General features: G+C 45.1%; 1 protein-coding gene across 1 annotated transcript in view; it reads right to left on the bottom strand.

Moving 5' to 3' along the window:
* LOC129705407 (putative leucine-rich repeat-containing protein DDB_G0290503) overlaps positions 1-20,249 on the bottom strand; it is a 558,220-nt gene that overhangs the window by 315,893 nt on the left and 222,078 nt on the right. Inside the window, exon 9 of the mRNA XM_055648958.1 lies at positions 18,073-18,144. Within this exon, the coding sequence (XP_055504933.1) occupies positions 18,073-18,144 (72 nt within the window). The remainder of the gene's footprint in view (positions 1-18,072; positions 18,145-20,249) is intronic.

Genomic DNA, 20,249 nt, shown 5'->3' with positions numbered 1-20,249 from the left:
TCAGTTGTTTGCCATTTTTATTTTCCATCCTACTTACTCTGAAATCAATAATTTCAGATAGTTATCCTTTCCAGTCTTATACCTGACATTTCAAACAATAGAAGACACAAAGTGCTGGGTCAGGCACATGGATAGGTGACATCTCGGGTCGGTAATTGGAATCCTTCTTGAGTGATTGGGGAGGGGGGGGTGCGGCAGCGACAAAGCAAGGCAGGTAATAGGTGAACACAGTCGAGAAGGTTTTACTTCAGAGTCACGTGAGTGACTACGTGAAGAACCCCGCCAGGATGCATGCGTGTCATATCGCTACACGCATTGCAACGAATCACAGCAGGGGGAACGACGTTCCCCTTAGCGGCAGAATTTAAAAGCCGGGAACAGCAGGTAAGGAGACTGCGTTTTTCCCCACTTACCTTACAGGTGGAAGCATGGACAGATCCACGAGAAGGAAGGCTGCGAAAAAGCTGGCGGGGGAGAACCGCGGAGTTGCGGGCAGCCAGCAGCAGCAGCAGCCGACGGCACGCCAATCTCCCGAAATGGGAACAGCTGTGCCCGACTTCGCTCCCGCACCGGCCAAATCCACACCTCGGCCGGGCGGGAAAGCGAAGCAAAAAACAGACAGAAAGGCAGACTCCGATGAGTCTGACTTTGAGCAGCCGCGAGCGGCCAGTGCCCGTGAGCATTGGGGCCGGTTGGAGCGGCTGCAGGATCAGGAGCAGCCGCGAGCGGCCAGTGCCCTTGAGCATTGGAGCAGTTCAGGAACAGCCGCGAGCGGCCAGTGCCCGTGAGCATTGGGGCCGGTTGGAGCGGCTGGGGGAACAGGAGCAGCCGCGAGTGGCCTATGCCCGAGAGCATAAGAGCCAGTTGGAGCGGCTGCTGGAGGAAATACTCCAAAGTGGCAGGCTCCGGGAGATGGAGGCTAGCCACAGTGGGCAGATAGTAAGCCCTACAGCAGTACCTCTTGTGGGGCTGCACAGTGTTTCTCCCTCATCAGAGGGGAGCACGGAGGGTCAAGGGGAGTGGGGAGTGATCAACATACCCCTAGTATGCCTGGGGTGAAAGAAAACATGTTGGATATGGTGTTCCAGTTTATCCAACCCGTCCAAACTGGCCAAAACCTGGAGCCGAAAATAGCGGCAAGCATGACTACATGTCTTTTAACCAACTACAGGGACAGGCATTATCGGACACCACGGCACAACACTTACCACCAGGGAACTGCAAGTCGCTAAATGTTCCCAGTGTCAACCAGTGCATCTGGAAACATGTCGGGGCATCAATTAGAAACAGGGACTTAAAAATACAGAAAGTCCTAAAAGTCCGAACAGCAGGAATTACGGCTTTTGCCCGCACATTGAATGAGCAAAACATGACCCAAGACCACTAAGATGCACTGGCTTTACTCTGCAACTCACAATACGAGTTAAACAATATTAGGAAAAGTGCTATCCAACCGGCTTTAGACCCCAAATTTGCAGGCGTCTGCAAACCTGGAACCTCCAAACCATCAATACTACTTTTTGGAGGGGATTTATCAAAACAAGCCAAAGAACTTGACGAAGAGGCGAAAACCCTGGGGCTCATAAAAGCAGCATCCAAAAGCTACTACGGCCATAAACATCACCCCTACGCACCCACCAGTCGGCCAAGACAAACTGGAGAAAGCGCAAAAACCATGAACACCCAACATCGATCTTTTTTAGGCCATGGCCCAGACCGACCTTCCTGGAAAATGCGCAAGCCCTCAACACCAACCCAACTACAGACCCAGGCAACAGCGCCTCAACGTCCACGGAAGATGCCGAAGAAGTAACACACCTACCACTGGTAACCATGGAGGTAGGTGGGTCTGGTTCCTTAAGAATTAAAGGGAGCATGGAAGTTGGTGGGAGATTACGATATTATTTGGATGCATGGAATAAGTTAACTACCGACACTTATATTCTAAGCAGTATCCAGGGTTATACCATAGAATTTATACAAAAACATAACCCTCCAGTTCAGCATGTACCGAACCGAATGTTCGTGCTCACAGGCATAGAAAAATCTAAAGCACATGCTGAATTACAGCGGCTATATAAAAAAGGAGTAATTGAGAAAACCCAACACGAATCACAGGAATTCGTGTCCAACATCTTTATAAAAAACAAGAAAGATGGTGGTTGCCGCATCATCATCGATTTGACTACTTTGAATACCTTTGTACAATATATTCATTTCAAGATGGAAACCTTTGTTACTGCTAAGCAATTGATTTCCGAAGGCTACTACATGGCAAGCATCAATTTAAAAGATGCTTACTATACAGTACCCATAAGAGGTGACCACAGATGTTATTTAAAATTCAACTGGATGGGTCAGCACTGGCAATACAGGGCACTACCTAATGGGCTAACATCAGCCACCAGGCTGTTCACAAAAATTTTGATACCAGCCCTAGCGTTACTGCGGAAACAAAAACACATGGTAATGGCATATCTAGATGACATACTTATTGTTGGCAAAACTTTGGAATTGGCTAAACAAGCGGTAACAGCCACAAAACAATTGTTTGAAAAACTGGGGTTTATCATCCATCCAGTTAAGTCTAAATTAACGCCTTCAACAAAAATGGATTATCTGGGGTTCACCATTAACTCAGTTCTCATGTCAGTGACTTTGCCGAAAGAAAAGGTTACAGCCTTAATAGAGGCTTGTAGCGAAATCATTGACATCACCAAACCATCCATTAGACTGGTAGCTAGAATAATTGGGAAGATAGTGGCTGCATTTCCAGCCACACAATTCAGACCTTTACACTATCGAAATTTACAGAGAGCAAAAATAAGAGCACTCAAAATTAATGGTGGCCATTTTGACAGACCAATGAAGCTACCAACAGAGGCCATAATGGAACTAAAATGGTGGGAACATAACATCAGGTATTGTTCCAATCCAATAATTATCAGCAACCTTGTCTATGGTACTACAAACTGATGCCAGTGCACTTGGTTGGGGTACTACCAATTCCATCTCCAGCTGTGGAGGGAGATGGAATGCCCAGGAGGCATCATTATTACAAACACTGGGCATAAACTACCTGGAAATGTTAAGTGCATTCCATGGCCTTAAGTCATATTGTTCTGGGTTAAATCACCAGCATGTTAGACTACAAATTGACAACACCACCGTGGTAGCATATATCAACCATATGGGTGGAAACAAATCGACATCATGTGACAATCTGGCCAACACAATTTGGCAATGGTGTATCCAGAGAGATATTTGGATATCAGCTACCTACTTACCAGGTAAAGTAAATTTAGTGGCAGACACCAGGTCACGCAAATTCTATGAAAACACTGAATGGATGTTGGATAAAAATGTATTTGCTGAAATTACAGCACGGTATGGAACACCAGATATCGATCTTTTCGCATCCAGGCTCAATCACCAGTTATCAAATTATGTTTCATGGGAACCAGACCCTGGGGCAGCGGCAACAGATGCATTTTCGCTGCACTGGGGGAAATTGTTTATTTATGCATTCCCTCCTTTCTGCCTCATCAGTCGGGTATTAAGGAAAATACAGCAAGACTCTGCATCTGGTATTTTGATAGTACCCGATTGGCCTACTCAACCATGGTTCCCGGTGATACTAGACATGGTATTAGAACCATGCATCACCATCCATCATAGACCTAATTTACTGGTCCATCCAGTAACAAAGGAGTCACCCATGTCATAATTATACAAACCTGTTAATTTGTAGAGTTTGAAAGCACCTCTACAACACCTGGGACTGACGGACCGAACAATGGATATGATTGCATCGGCCCACAGACAGTCAACCAAAAAACAGTACTTGGTGTACATCAAGAAATGGGGGAAGTACTGTCACAACAATAACCTCAACCACAGATCAATCAACATCCCGTCTGTTCTGGAATTTCTAGCTAGCCTCCATTACGATGAGGGGCTCAGCTATAGTGTCATCAACTGCGCCAGAAGTGCTTTGTCAACATTCCTGTGGCAAGGAACAGAGCAGCATTCTGTAGGGACACACCCCCTGGTAACCAAACTCATGAGGGGCATTTTCAATACTAATCCCCCAAGAACCAGGTACACCCAAATTTGGGATGTGAGCATTGTACTGACCATGTTAAGAAACTGGTCTCCACCTACAGCTCTGTCCCTACAGAAACTAACAATGAAAACGGTCATGCTGATGGCCTTGGTCACGGCACAAAGGGTCCAGTCGCTACAAAAACTAAGGCTGGACAACTTGACTATTTCATCTGGGAATTTGACTTTTCATATCCATGAATTAGTCAAACAGAACAGACAGGGGTCAGCGGGGCTAAAAATAGATTTCAGGGCCTACCCGACGGATGATCGTCTCTGTATAGTAACTCACTTACTATTATATATGGAATATACAAGGATCATCAGAGGCAAAGAAATGGCACTTTTAATCAGCTACAAACAGCCACACAAAAAAGTGACAGTCCAGACCATCTCAAGATGGCTAAAACAGGTCCTAATAAAGGCTGGAGTAGACACTAACATTTTTAAATCTCACTCCACCAGGGCTGCAGCTACATCAGCAGCAATGCAGTTGGATGTTCCAATGGACCAAATCCTCAAGACAGCAGGATGGTCAACGGAGAGAACTTTCCAACGATTTTATAATAAACCAGTCATTGAACCTGGAACATTTGCAGAAACACTTTTAAGTTCTGTAATATGATTTTACCCCATAAATAGGGGCTACGATTTGGTGTTAATAAATTTTTCGTTGTTTCAATATCGTATTGATATCTAATGATGTTAACACTATTCTCCCCATAATCAAGGCAGATTTGATGCATGGACTCGTTTCCACGGCATGAAATCACAGAGCTTTAAAATCTTCACGTAGTCACTCACGTGACTCTGAAGTAAAATAGTAAGATTAAACGAGAACTTACCAGTTTGAAGTTTGATCGTTATTTTATGAGGAGTAACGTTGAGGAAATACGTGCCCTCCGCTCCCACCCTTGATCATATATTCAACTGGTATCTCTTTTCTAATCTTACTATGTTTAGTCATTACAGTTATCTGTGATTTCACACCGCTGCTTTGAAGAATGACACGCATGCATCATGGCGGGGTTCTTCACGTATTCCCTCAACGTTACTCCTCATAAAATAACGATCAAACTTCAAACTGGTAAGTTCTCGTTTAATCTTACTATTTTACACTAAAAAGACACAAAGTGCTACAGTGGGCCGAAGTGCCTATTTCTGCGCGGTTTCTCTAAACTAAAGTAAACTAAAGTAAACAGTGTAAGTATAGATGGTAGGTAGACAAAAATGCTGGATACACTCAGCGGGTGAAGCAACATCTATGGAGCAAAGGAATAGGTGATGATTCGGGTCGAGACCCTTCTATAGATGGTAAGTAAAGATGGTAAGTAAATTGCACAGCTGACTTCCTCCAGCAGTTCATTTTGTTGTGCTAGAAACCGGCATTTGCTGTGTTTTACATCTTAATAGATTGTAAATAGTTTTATTAATTACTGTGGTACTCCACTAGTTACATCATGGCACCCTGCAAAGGACCCATTTATTCCAACACTGTATGTTCTATTAGTTTGCTAATTTGTGGTATTATGTTATCCCAAATGCAATATTTCTACCAGTAATTTTTGCACTTTGTTGGATATCTATAATTGCCACATAAGCAGGTCACCCTTTATAAAGTTCTACTTTATTCAACCTCAATGTGCACTAATACATTCATGAAGCACCATTTCCCTTTCATGTTGAGCCTGCTTGACAGTATTATGATTTTCTAAATATTCTACTCTTACTTTAATAATGGATACCAGCATTTTCCAAATGTCAGAAGTCAGGATAATGTGCCTGGAATTTCTGGAATTCTATCTCTCTCCTTCTTTAAATAGACATTTTATTTGTGATTTACCAGACACCTGGAATATTTCTGGAACATTTACTGAATCTAGGAAATTTGATAAATGAAACTAATGCATCCACTACTTTTAAGACTTTACCATGTAGGCCATCAAGTTCAAATCCCTTTTCCGTAATGATGATTGTTACTAGTTTATCCCTTCCCTTTGCCCTCAGATTTTCTATTATTATTCAGATTATTGTGCTGTCTCCCACAATGTAGATACAAAATATCTGTTCAATGTCTCTGCCATTGCCTTATTTCCTAAAATATGGGTAAGGACACAGCTGGTCCACAAGTTAAAGTGCTAAATTGGGGCAAGGACGATTTTGATCTTAGTAGACCGGAACTTGCAAAAGTTGATTGAAGTAGGTGGTTTGCGGTCAAAGGGTCACCCAGAAAGTGTGATATTTTCAAAAGCATGACAGGGGTGTTCAAGATAGACATGTTGCTGTTAAGTTGAAGGACAAGACAGATCGCTGTAAGGAACCCTGGATGACGAAAGAAATCGAGGCTCTCATCATGAAAAAGGAGGCACGACTCAGGTACAGGCATTTTGGATCAAGTGTATCCCTGGAGCAGTATATGGGATTGAGGAAGCTATTGGAGGGAATTCCTTGGCACAGTATGCAATCACATTTAGAAGAGTATAGGACAATTAGTGATAGTCAACATGGCCTTGTCAGCATGGGAGGTCATGTCTGAGAGCTGAGGAGCCATCAAAGAATCGATGAGGATAGGGCAGTGGATGTTGTCTATATGGATTTTAGTAAAGCATTTGATAATGTCCCTCATGTTTTATGCTGACCTAGAAGATTAAGATGCGTGGGATCACGGTGACTTGGTCATTTGGATTCAGAACTGGCTTACTCATAGAAGACAGTGGCTAAGGTGGAAGGGCACTATTTGGCTGGGAATGAGCAACATGTGAGATCTGTGGTGGGACCTCTGTTGTGATATATTATAAATTACCTGGATATAAATACAGATAAAGATGGCGTCGTGTGCACAACGCGAGGCTCTGCATCTCCACAGTTTTTGCAAGTTAGTAATTTTCTGGTTAATAGTTACAATAGTTTTTGCTCGGAACAGTCGAGCGAAGACTTCGTATGGCTGTCAAGAACTACTGGATCTCGGTCTTCTCTGTACAACCAGTACACTAGACGACTTCCAACTACCGCCGGAGATCACCAGGACACCGCGGTCTAGTGTCCTAGCTCCTCCGACAGGAAGTGCCCGGAGGCGGAGCAGAGACCGCAAACAAAGACGTGGGAAGCGGGGAGGCTATCGGGCTAGGCTAAAGCTAAACCCTCACCAGCCAGCTCTGCGCAGCATTTTCCTCGCCAATGTTCGATCCCTGGTGAATAAAATCGATGAACTACGGCTGCGGATCACCTCACATAAACGGATCGCTGACTGCAACGCCATGGTCTTTACTGAAACATGGCTTAACGACATCATCCCGGACAACGCCATCGAGCTGGATGGGCGCACTGTCTTCAGGGCCGACAGAACAGTGGAGGACTCCGGTAAGACCAAGAGCGCCGGGCTGTGCGTTTATGTGAACAATTCATGGTGTACGGACGTTGTTATGATTGGTAGTCACTGCTCTGCTGACCTGGAATACCTGATGATAAAGTGCAGGCCCTTCTATCTGCCCAGAGTTTTACATTGCTTGTTATCACTGCAGTCTATGTACCTCCGGACGCTAATGCCAGGCTAGCAATGGAAGAGCTGCAAGCTGCTATCAGCAAACAACTAACTGCACACCCAGAGGGGGCTTTTATTGTTGCGGATGATTTTAACCATTCCAACCTTAAAACTGTACTCCCCAGGTTCCATCAACATGTCTCCTGTCCAACCAGAGGAGACAATATTCTGGATTTAGTATACATTAATATTACTGAACCCTACAAAGCCCTCCCCTTCCCCCACCTGGGACAGTCTGACCACCTCTCTCTGTTCCTGCTCCCCAAATACACACCTCTCATCAGACGTGTGAAACCAACCGTGGGGACAGTGAAGGTTTGGCCTGAAGGGGCTGTCTCTGTATCACAGGAACAGTTTCAGCAAACAGGCTGGAGTCTGTTTGCCACTCAGGCCACCTTTGACTCAAGTGGACATTAACACGTACACCTCATCCGTTTTGGACTACATCAAATTCTGCACCGACAACGTCACAACCCACAAACAAATAAAGACCTTTGCTAATCAGAAGCTGTGGATGAGCAGAGAGGTCAGACTCTTGCTGAAGGCTCGTGATGCCACTTTTAGATCCGGCGACGCTGAGGGATGCAGCTCATCCAGGGCCAACCTGAAAAAAGGGAATCAGGAGCGCAAAACTCAAATACAAACGGCAGATCGAGGAGCATTTTCAAAACAACTCCGACTCCAGACGCATGTGGCAAGGCATCAAGTCCATTGCCGACTACAATAAAGTTAACATCTGCCCCCCCAGACAACGCCTCCCTTCCTGACGAGCTAAACTACTTCTATGCTCGTTTTGACCGGGACAACAAAACACCAGCCATCAAAGCTGCCCCACCCCCGAATGAACAACCCCTCAGTCTCTCCACCTCTGCTGTACAAGGCACACTGAGCAAAGTGAATGAGCACAAAGCTGCCGGCCCCGACGGCATCCCCGGGCGTGTGCTCAGGGCATGTGCTGGACAACTATCCCTGGTCTTCACTGACATTTTCAATCTGTCACTGGCCCAGGGTGTCGTCCCTACTTGCCTCAAGACCTCAACCATTGTGCCAGTGCCCAAACAGTCAGCTTCAGGGAGTCTCAATGACTTCCGCCCAGTGGCACTCACCCCCGTCATCGCGAAGTGCTTTGAGCGGCTGATCTTGGCTCACCTCAAAGCCAGCCTCCCCCCCACACTGGACCCCCATCAGTTTGCCTACTGGCCCAACAGGTCTACAGAGGACGCCATATCTGCGGCCCTACACTCTGCCCTGACCCACCTGGACAACAACAACTCCTACATCAGGTTGCTGTTCATCGACTTCAGCTCCGCATTTAATACTGTCATCCCCGCCAGCTTGATCACCAAACTCAACGGACTTGGCATCACCACCTCCCTCTGCAATTGGACACTGGATTTCCTCACCAACAGACCACAGACTGTTAGGATCAACAACCTCACCTCGTCCACTCTAACACTGAACACCGGCATGCCACGGGGCTGTGTGCTCAGCCCTCTCCTCTATTTCCTCTTCACCCATGACTGCGTCCCTAAGAATGGCTCCAACACCATCATAAAATGTGCCGATGACACCACGGTGGTAGGACTGATCAGGGACAACAACGAATCAGCCTATAGGGAGGAGGTCCAGAACCTGGCAGCCTGGTGTGCCAACAATAACCTCGTCCTCAACTCAAAGAAGACAAAGGAAATCATCGTTGACTTCAGGAAGACCAGAGGGGGCAGACATACCCCCATCCACATAAACGGGTCTGAGGTGGAGCACGTCTCCAACTACAAATTCCTCGGCGTACACATCTCAGAGGATCTGTCCTGGTCCCTCAATACCACCAAATTGATCAAAAAGGTGCAGCAGCGCCTTTACTTTCTGAGGAGGCTTAAGAAAGCTCACCTGTCCCCCCAGATCCTGACCAACTTCTACCGCTGTACCATCGAAAGCATCCTGACCACCTGCTTCACGGTATGGTACAGCAGCTGCACCACAGCTGACAGGAAGGCACTGCAACGGGTGGTGAAAAACCGCTCAGCACATCATCGGTGCCCGGCTCCCTGCCATGGATGCCCTCCACCGCAAACGGTGTCCGAGACGGGCCGGGAAAATCATCAAGGACCGCTCTCACCCTAACCATGGACTATTTGCCCTCCTCCCATCAGGGAGGTGGTACAGGAGCCTCAGGTCTCGCACAAGCAGGCTGAGGAACAGCTTTTTCAATAACACCATTACACTGCTGAACTCACAGTCCCGTCGCTAGCTATATTTAGACTCTCCCATTTGTATACATTTATTTGCCTATGTACCAGTTTAATTCATCCACAGTCCACACATTGTTAACCAGTATTTTTATTTCTACTATCTTGCACTATATGACCAGATGCTAAACTGCATTTCGTTGTACCTGTACTCGTATTTGTGCAATGACAATAAAGTTGAATTGAATTGAATGGAATTGAATTGAATAATACCTAAATTGGTGGAGTTTCAGACAGTGAGAGAAGGCCGTCACAGTTTACAGTGGGATACAGATCATCTGTAGAAATTGTTGGAGAAATGGAAGGTGGAGTGTGAGATGTTTCACTTGGGGAGGTCGAGTGTAAGGGGAAAGTGTACAGTTAACGGCAATAACCTTAACAGTTTAGGAAAGAACAGCAGATGCTGGTTTAAATCGAAGGTAGACATAAAATGCTGGAGTAACTCAGCGGGACTGGCAGCATCTCTGGAGAGAAGGAATGGGTGATGTTTCGGGTCGAGACCCTTCTTCAGACTGTAATGATGTACAGAAGGATCTTGGGTGCAAGTCCTTAATTTCCTTAAAGTGGCAACACAAGTAGATAGAATGGTAAAGAAGATGTATGGTATGTTTGCATTCCAGTATAATTGATTGAGTACACAATGTCATGTTGCGGCTTTATTGGACTTTGGTTAGGCCGCATTTGTAGTATTTTGTGCAGTTCTGATTGCCCTATTACAGGAATGATATGGAGGCTTTGGGGAGGGTGCAAGTGAGATTTACCAGTATGCTGCCTATATTCGAGGGTTTGACATAAGGAAAGGTTGGACAAACTTGATTGATGTCTCCAGAACATCAAAGGTTGAGGGGAGACGATAGGAGTATATAAAATTATGAGAGGCATAGAAAGAGTAAACTATAGAACCTTTCTCCCAGGGTGGAAATGTCAAGGACTAGAAGGTATAATTTTAAGATGAGGGGGCAACGCTTAAAGGAGATGCACAGGGCAAGATGATGGGTGCCTAGAATATGTTGCCAGGGATAGTGGTGGAGGTAGCAGCATTTCAGGCTTTGAGATAGGCACGTGGCTATGCAAGGAATGGAGGGAAATTGATCATTGGCAGGTAGAGGAGATTAGGTTAATCATCATCATATTTGGCATGGACATTGTGGGCCGAAGGCCCTGTTCCTGTGCTGTACTGTTCTATGTCGAGAGAGAATAGGGCTCCTCAGAAACCAAAGTGGTCATCGACATGTGGAGCTGCAGGAATGAGTAAGGTCCTCAATGAGTATTTTTCCAAGTTTTACTGTGAAGAAAAACATGAAGATTAGGGAAGTTGGGCCAGTCAATGGAAATGTCCTGAGGCCAGTCTGTATTACATTTAGGAGGTGCTGGACATCCTAAGACATATGAAGTTAGATAAATCTCCCAGGAAGAATCAGATATATCCAAGTATTTTGTGGGAATGCAGAGAAAAAATTGCAAGAGTCCCGGCTGAGAAATATAAATCATTGTTAGACACGGGTGAGGTGTTGGAAGACTAGAGGGTGGCTCATGTTGTGCCTCTGTTTAAGAGGAGCTGCAAATAAAAGCCTGGGAACCATAGACTTGTGAGCCTGTCATTTGTGGAAGGAATGTTACTGGAGAGGATTCTGAGGGATAAGCTATACATGCATTTGGAAAGACTGGGTTTGATCAGGGATATTCAGAATGCAAGGCCTTTGAAAACATTCCATGTAGTAGGCTGCTCTGGAAGGTCAGGTCATATGGGAGTGTTAGCCAACTGGATACAGAATAGGCTTCATGGTAGGAAGCAAAGGGTGAAGGTGGTAGGTTGTCTTTCAGACTTGAGTCCTGTGACTAGTGGTGGGTCTCAGGTATCGGTGCTGGGCCCACTTGTGGTTTATATCTACGACTTAGATGAGAATGTACAAGGCATGATTAGTAAGTTTGCATATGACACTAAAAGAGATGGTATTGTTGACAGTGAAGATAGTTATCAAAAATTACATCGTTAGGATCTTGTTCAGCTGGGCAACTGGACTGAATGGAGTTCAATGCAGATAAGTGTGAGGTATTGCATTCTGGGAAGTCAAACCAGGGAAAGACCTTCACAATGAATGGCCAGGCTCTGGGGAGTGTTGTAGTGCAGAGGGATCTAGGGATGCAGGTACATTGTTCCCTGAAATTGGCATTCCAGGTAGATAGGGTAGTAAAGAAGGCCTTTGGTTCATTGGCCTTTTCAGTCAGATTATTGAGTATAGAAGTCAGGATGTAATGTTGCAGTTGTATAAGATGTTGGTGAGACCGCATTCGAGTACTGTGTTCAGTTTTAGTCATCCTGCTATAGGATACTGGAAGGGTGTCATTAAGCTTGAAGGAGCGCGGAGAAGATTTCCAGGAATGTTTCCAGGACCAGGGCCTGAGCTAAAGGGAGAAGTTGGGCAAACTGTGACTTCATATCTTGGAGCGCTGGAGTCTAAGGGGTGATCTTATAGAGGTGTATAAAACCATAAGGGGAATTTATAGGGTGAATGCACAAAGCCTTTTATCCAGGATACTGGAGTCGAAAACCAGAGGCCATAGGTTTAAGTTGAGAGGCGAACTTGAGGGGAACTGTTTCACTCAGAGAGTGATGGGCTGAGCAGTCAGAGGAGGTAGTACAACAACAACAACAACATTTAAAAGACTTGGACAGGTACATTGATAGAAAAGGTTTAGGGGGATAAGGGCCAAATGTGGACAATGGGACTAGCCAGAAGGTTGGTCTTAGTCGGAGTGGACTGAAGGGCCAGTTTCCATGCTGTATAATCCTAAACTTAATCAAATTACAGCCAAGACTCTTAAAAAAAAACCATGCTGTTTCAGTTGCATCCCCTTCAGATTAATTTGTCTTTCAGAATGTTTTCCCAACAAATTCCCTCACGTTTGATCCCAACTGCCATTTTTGAGAAAATGTACTAAATTTGTTGTGCTCCAGTGATTTGATGCCTCTTCTGCAGCCGGGGAAGATTCTAGATTTTCTGTCAGACTCCAGCAATTTCCTTCATGGTTTTGTCTTTCATTGTAGCTTAGGATGCATTCCAAGCCCTGGGGATTTAACCACCTTTAGACATCCAATGCCTCCTCCTTTCAGTGGTAATTTATTAGAATCGTGGAGAGATATAGCACAGATACAGGCCCTTTGGCCCATAAAATACTGACCATCCAGCACCCATTTTACACCAATCCTACATTAATACTATTTTCTAATTCTCCCTACAACTCTCCCCTATCCCACTCATCTACACACTACTGACAATTTACAGTGCCCAGTAACTCATCTTTGGGATATGGGAGGAAACTGGAGCATACCGAGGATACGAGTGAAAGGCCTGGATAGAGTGGATATGGAGTGGATGTTTCCACTAGTGGGAGAGTCTAGGACCTGAGGTCATAGCCTCAGAATAAAAGGGCGTTCCTTTAGAAAGGAGATTAGAAAGGAGAAGGAATTTCTTTGGTCAGATGGTGTGAATCTGCGGAATTCATTGCCACAGAAGGCTATGGAGGCCAAGTCAATGGATATTTTAAAGGCAGAGATAGATTCTTGATTAGTACAGGTGTCAGGGGTTATGGGGAGAGGGCAGAAACATAGGGTTTAAAGGGAAGGATAGATCAGCTATGATTGAATGGCGGAATAGACAATGAGCCTAATTCTGCTCTTATAACTTATGAACTTATGGCACCCAACCAGTCACGTTGAGAATGTGCAACTCTGGACCAGCAGCACTGAGGTCAAGATTGAACCTGGGTCTCTGATGTTGTGAGGCAGTGGCTCTACCAGCTGAATCTCCACCCTCCCCTTCCCTGAATTCCACAATTATAACATCCTTCTCCATGGTAAATATACAGCATGATAAAATTCCCACATAAATGCAAGACGTGTTTATTGCTTTCTAATGATTGTAAAGATGTTCAGCCCCACTACTTCCAAGAACTAAGTATTGTTCACCAGCCCTATTACTTCCAAGAACTGAATATTATTCTCTACATTACTGGTAGCCAAGTCAACATCCTTGAGAACTCAGACTCTGGAATTTGGTTCTTAAATAAGTCTTTCACCTGACTATGTTCTTCTGTAGTACCGAGGATATATTATGTTAAATTACTCTTCAATAAGTTGTTTTCCAGGCCCCCACTCCCTCATCTTTACCATGCATGTCCATCTCCAACCCTCACTAGGAAGGTCATAAAGCCCTCCGTTTCTTCCTTGACCGCAGAACCAGCCAATTTCCATCTACGAATACTCTCCTCCGCCTAGCAGAGCTGACCCTTACCCTCAACAACTTCTCCATCGACTCCTCCCACTTCCTCCAAAACCAAGGCGTAGCAATGGGCACTCGCATGGGCCCCAGCTATGCCTGTCTCTTTGCAGGGTACATCAAACAATCACTGTTCCAGGCGTACACTGGCTCTATCCCCGTACTCTACCTCCGCTACATTGACGACTGCATCGGTGCTGCCTCCTACACCCATGCAGAACACTGACTTCATCAACTTCACGACTAATTTCTATCCTGCACTCAAATTCACTTGGACCATCTCCGACATCTCCCTAACGTTTCTGGATCTCGCCGTCTCCATAACAGGAGACAAACTACTGACTGACATCTACTACAAACCTACTGACTCCCATAGCTACACACAACTGGACTACATTTCTTACCACCCTGCTTCCCGTGAAGGCTATCCCCTACTCCCAATTCCTCGTATACGGCGCATCTGCGCCCAGAATGAGGATTTCCATGCTACATCATTGGACATGTCCTCATTATTTAGGAAACAGTGGTTCTCCTCTACCACTATAGATGAGGCTCTCACTAGGGTATCCTCGATATCATGCAGCTCCACTCTTGCTCCACCTCTCCCCTTTCGCAAAAGGGGCCGAGTCTCTCTTGTCCTCACCTTCCACTCCAGCCATCGCATACAGCACATAATCCTCCAGCATTTTGCCACCTCCAACGGGATCCCACTACTGATCACATCTTCCCATCTCTACCCCATTCTGCTTTCCGCAGAGATCGTTCCCTCCGCAACTCCCAGGTCAACTCGTCCCTTCCAACCCAAATCACCCCCTCCCCAGGTACTTTCCCCTGCAACCGCAGGAGATGCAACACATGTTCCTTTACCTCTCCCCTCGACTCCATCCTAGGACCCCGACAGTTTTTCCTGGTGAGGCAGAGGTTCACCTGCACCTCCTCTAACCTCATCTACTGTAGCCGCTGTTCCAGGTGTCAACTTCTGTACATCGGCGAGACCAAGCGCAGGCTCGGCGATCGTATCGCTGAAACCCCCGCTCAATCTACTTTAACTTACCTGATCTCCTGGTTGCTCAACACTTTAATTCCCCATCCCATTCCCAATCTGACCTTTCTGTCCTGGGCCTCCTCCATTGTCAGAGTGAGGCCAGCTGTTATTGGATGAACAGCACCTCATATTTCGCTTGGGTAGCTTACACCCCAGCGGTATGAACATTGACTTCTCTAACTTCAAATAGCCCTTGCTTTCTCTCTCTCTCCATCCCCTCCCCTTCCCAGTTCTCCCACCAGTCTTACTGTCTCCAACTACATTCTTTCTCTGTCCCGCCCACTCCCCTGCCCAGTTTGAAGAAGGGCCTCGATCCGAAACGTCATCCATTCCTTCTCTCCAGAGATGCTGCCTGTTCCGCTGAGTTAGTCCAGCTTTTTGTGTCTGCCTTACCTATCTATCTTCTATACATAACTAAACCTCTGATCTTGTGCTCTTCCGGTTTGTGCAGTTTCCTATTTGCGCAAAGACGGCATGCCATAGCGCAAATAGGAAACCGTCTTCACGGGAAGCAGGGTGGGAAGAAGTGTAGTCAAGTTATGTGTAGCTATGGGACTCAGTAGGTTTGTTGTAGATGTCAGTCAATAGTTTGTCTCCTGTTATGAAGACGGTGAGATCCAGAAACGTTAGGGAGATGTCGGAGATGGTCCAAGTGACCTTTTTTGCTAGCTCACTCACCGCTCTCCTGTGCTGCAAGTGCACCAAGTTTCGTTTCGATCGGTGGCATATTGTAAAAGATAGCGAGGTTTAAAAATCTTAAAAACTGCACGTGCGCAGATTAGTCTCCTCTCCAGTCAGGAGATTGGTCTCCTCTCCTGTCAGTCACCAGGGACGGCGACACCCCTTCCGGCGCACCATCGCTGCACTGATTGGCCGGCTCTTCTGTCACAATAAATGTGAAGGAGCGGAGCGAGCAGAGTGCGGAGCGGCTGGAGTGCAGAGCGGCCCAGAGCTTGGCCGACTGCTGCAACCGCGAGATCCTGGGAAGTGAGGAGGGAGAGTGGGGGGCTTGAGGGAGCCTGGCGCTGGTGGGCTGGGGCTGGGGGCTGGTGGGGCCAGGACCGGGACTGGGTGCTGGTGGGGCCGGGGCCGGGTGCATCACCCCCCAGCTCTAGCCCCTTCCCTTCTGGTTCCCCTCGCTGGCTCCTGCCGAACTTCCCCGTGATCCACCCTCTACCCCATGGCTCTTCCCGTCTTTTCTCCGAGCTCTCTCTCTCCCCCACACCCCCTTCCCTCGCCTACACACCCCTCCATTGCCCACACCCCCCCCTGCCCCCCTTACACCCCCCTCCCCTAGTCCCTCCTTCCCACACCTCCCCTCCCTCCCCCCACCCCCCTCCTCCCCCCCCCCCACCTCCCCCAACCCTCCTTCCTCTGCCCAACCCCTTCCCCCACACACCCCCCCCCCCCCCCACACCCCCCCCCCCCTTCCTCCTCCCTTCACCACACCCCCCCCCCTCCTCCACACCCCCCTCCCTTCTCCACACCCCCCCCCTCCCCCACACACCCCCCCTCCCTCCACCCCCTTCCCCCCCCCCCCCCACCCCCACACACCCTCCCTCCCCCACCCCCCCCCCCACCCCCTCCCTCCCCCACACCCCCCTTCCCCCCACACTCCCTTCCCCCCACACACTCACTCCCCCCTACACACCTTCCTCCCCACAGCCCCCCCCCCCCCCCGCCATATTTGCCTTCTATTTTCTATACAGTTCTGGTTCGCAGAACATTTTGATATTGCATTTCAAAATATTTGTCAGTACCACTATAAGGCACTTTGGAAACCACCTCTTCTATGTTATTCAGTTTAGTTTAGTTTAAAGATACAGCATGGAAACAAGCCCTTAGGCCCAGCAAGTCCACGTCGACCAGCGATCGCTGCACACTTACACTATCTTACACACACTGGCGACAATTTACAATTATACCAAGCTAATTAGCCTACAACCCTGTACATCTGGGGTGTGGGAAGGAAGCCGAATATCTCGGAGAAAACCCACGCAGGTCACGGGTCGAACGTACCAACTCGATATAGACAGCACCCGTAGTCCGGTTTGAACCTGGGTCTCTGGCGCTGTAAAGCAGCATCTCTACCGCTGCACCACCGTGCTGCCCAAAGACAGTTCTGTCTCTGTTATGGCAATAATTTAATATGTAAAATCATCATTATCATTTTGATCTGGCAGGTAATACACCCATTTTGATTATTTATCTCCTTGGGTAATTTTTCAGTTGTCGAATAGTTAATACTCAACAAGGTCCAAACCAGTAAACATCTACCTTTTTTCAAACCTTTCCAGACTCCTGTGGCAATGCTCAGAGAACTATCGTAGCCAGATCAATAGTCTATTAGTGCTTTCCTCCACATTACATTGCTCTTTACTACACTTGATTTATTCAATAAAATTATCAAATTGAGAAAATATGACTGAAAGACAAGCGAATTTTAAAACTGATGAACCTTGTTCATTCGTCCATGATGTTCTCAATTCCATTGCCTATGAATAGACCAATCATTTCCAGATGTCGTTCTGGGTACAGTAATATCAAAAGATAATTAAACTTAAGGCCTTTCTGCCCACCACAGTCCACCTTTCAAGAAAAGGACAATAAAAAAAATGTCTTAAAAAAAATCTTAATTTTTACCAGAATTATAAAAGAATCAAGGGTATTGGTCACATGTGCTCTAAGAAGGCAGAAGTCTAAAAATATAAACCTATGATAATTTTCAAAGAAACAAATATCTGTTCTCAGTGACCACAATTAATTCCACTTGCAGTCAACTCACTACACATCCAGAATGTTATTATGATACAATTTTTTCTCTCCAATAAAGATTGCAATACTTTTTATTACCTCAATTTTCAGTAGACTATTGGCTCTGAAGGACATAATTTGGTTCTCTTGCGTACTGTGAGGACTTCCAAGCTGTGAACACAAATAAATATATTGTGATGTGAACTGCCAGTGCTTTCAAGCATAATTTAACGTAGAGCTTTGGGGGATATGTTTTAAACGTACGTGTCAGGCTAGGCACTAGGCTTACTTTTCAGCAATCAGCCATATTTGCAGCAGCACAATGTTTCAGAGCTTCTAAATAAATTGAACATTAATTATAAATAATGAAGAAATTATTGGACAGCAAATTGATCTAGATTATCTATTTTTTAATCATCCTTTATAATACCAATAGTGTAAAATATATGATGGAAGCTTTTACATCTCCAGCAATGTTTAAGTCAATATGTTTAAATGACTTTTGTCAATTTTCCTACATTCGATGAGTGTTATGTCATTATCACCATAAATAAAAATATATCCAAGCTTGATCAATATTGTCAATTTGTGCAGCATAACAATTTTACTTTGAATTTTGGATATATAGCTGAAAATTCTATCAAGACAAATGAAAAAATATTTTACCAATATATTCAAATAAATGTAAATTATACTTTAATGTAGCAATAATTAGAAATGTCCCTTCTTTAGTAAAGGGGTGAGAAATTACCTATCACATTACAGACCTGTAAAGTATTTTATTAACTTAGATTATCAGAAACATAATTCAACATATTACAGGAATAAAGAATATTTTGATGATCATGAGTTTCTAGCAGACCATTTCTTTAGTTTAGTTTAAAGATACAGCATGAAAACGGATTCCTCGCACCAATAGGTCCACACTGACCATCGATCAACCGTATACACTAGTTCTATATTATCCCACTTTTTCATCCACTCCCCACACATTAGGGGCAATTTACAGAGGACAATTAACCTACAAACCCGTGCGGTCACAGGGAGAAAGTGTAAACTCTACATGGACATCACCTGAAGTCAAGATTGAACCTATAGTAGGTCTCTGGTGCTCCGAGGCAGCAGCTCTGCCTGCTGCACCACTGTGGTGAAAGATTCAACAACAAATGTTCCCAAGCCATTAAATCGAACAAAATATTGGGAAGCATTATGTTATGTAATAATCCAAATTAATTATTTTAATTGAGGTAAAATGCTGCAAATACTGGAAAAATGCAACAAAACCAGAAAAATGCTAGAAATACTTGTAAGGTCAGGCAGCATTTTTGGAGAGGTGAAAAAATGACACAAAGTGCTGGAATAACTCAGCGGGTCAGGTAGCATTTCTAGAGAACATGGATAGGTGATGTTTCAGATTGAGGCCCTTCTTTAGACTTCACTTTGGAGAGGAAAACAGTTTTAGGTCAGGACCTCCATCAGAATAGAAAAGTGCGAAAATAGGCATATTTTGAAATGTAGAAAGAGGTAGTATGGAGAGAGGATGATTGGTGTGTGCCATGCCATGGTGATCTAATGGCATTAAACGCAAGTGAGTTAGAAAAGCAACACAAGTAAATGATCGAATTGTGAGAGAGACAGACATGATCAATTCTGCTAGTGTATAACTGCCGGGAATATAAACCAAGATATTCCATGCTCCAAAATCTCTCAACCTCCCACTTCATTCTTAGGGTAATTTTAAGTCAAGGACCTTCTCAGCTTTGATTGCCAAGGTGAAAGGAATAATCCTTTTTCAAGCTAAAACATTGTGAAAGATTAAATATCCCTATTCAATCTTTTCTCAGCCTATTTCCCTGACTGAAATTGTCTTAAAAGTTCCTTATTGTTTTTGTCTCCATTACTTGGTGAATCAATATTCTATTTTCTGGCCTCAATATTAGTTCCATGAATGCAGATTAACTGATGAAAATCCAATTATTTCTTTTACCTGGAATTTTATTGTAAAATGTATAGTTTTGTCTTACCTTCTTATGGTTAGACTTTCAAAAAATATGCTTTTAACCTAAATATTTGTACCTATTCTAATTAATTTCCCACAGCTAATTACCACATATTTAGTCAATGTATATTGTCTTTCTGTCCATCTTTTTGTTCAACTCTTCCCAAAATATTTTCTCATAATTGGCCAGTTTCAATACTTTACATCAACAATGGCATATGAGTGGATTAGAATAGGAACAATCATTGAGAAATTTAAATACAACATTGAGAATTTT

Source organism: Leucoraja erinacea, chromosome 17, assembly GCF_028641065.1.
Source record: "Leucoraja erinacea ecotype New England chromosome 17, Leri_hhj_1, whole genome shotgun sequence".
Lineage (NCBI taxonomy): Eukaryota > Metazoa > Chordata > Chondrichthyes > Rajiformes > Rajidae > Leucoraja > Leucoraja erinaceus.
The sequence above is the reverse complement of the archived record's forward strand: the minus strand, read 5'-3'. Positions and strand labels throughout refer to the sequence as shown.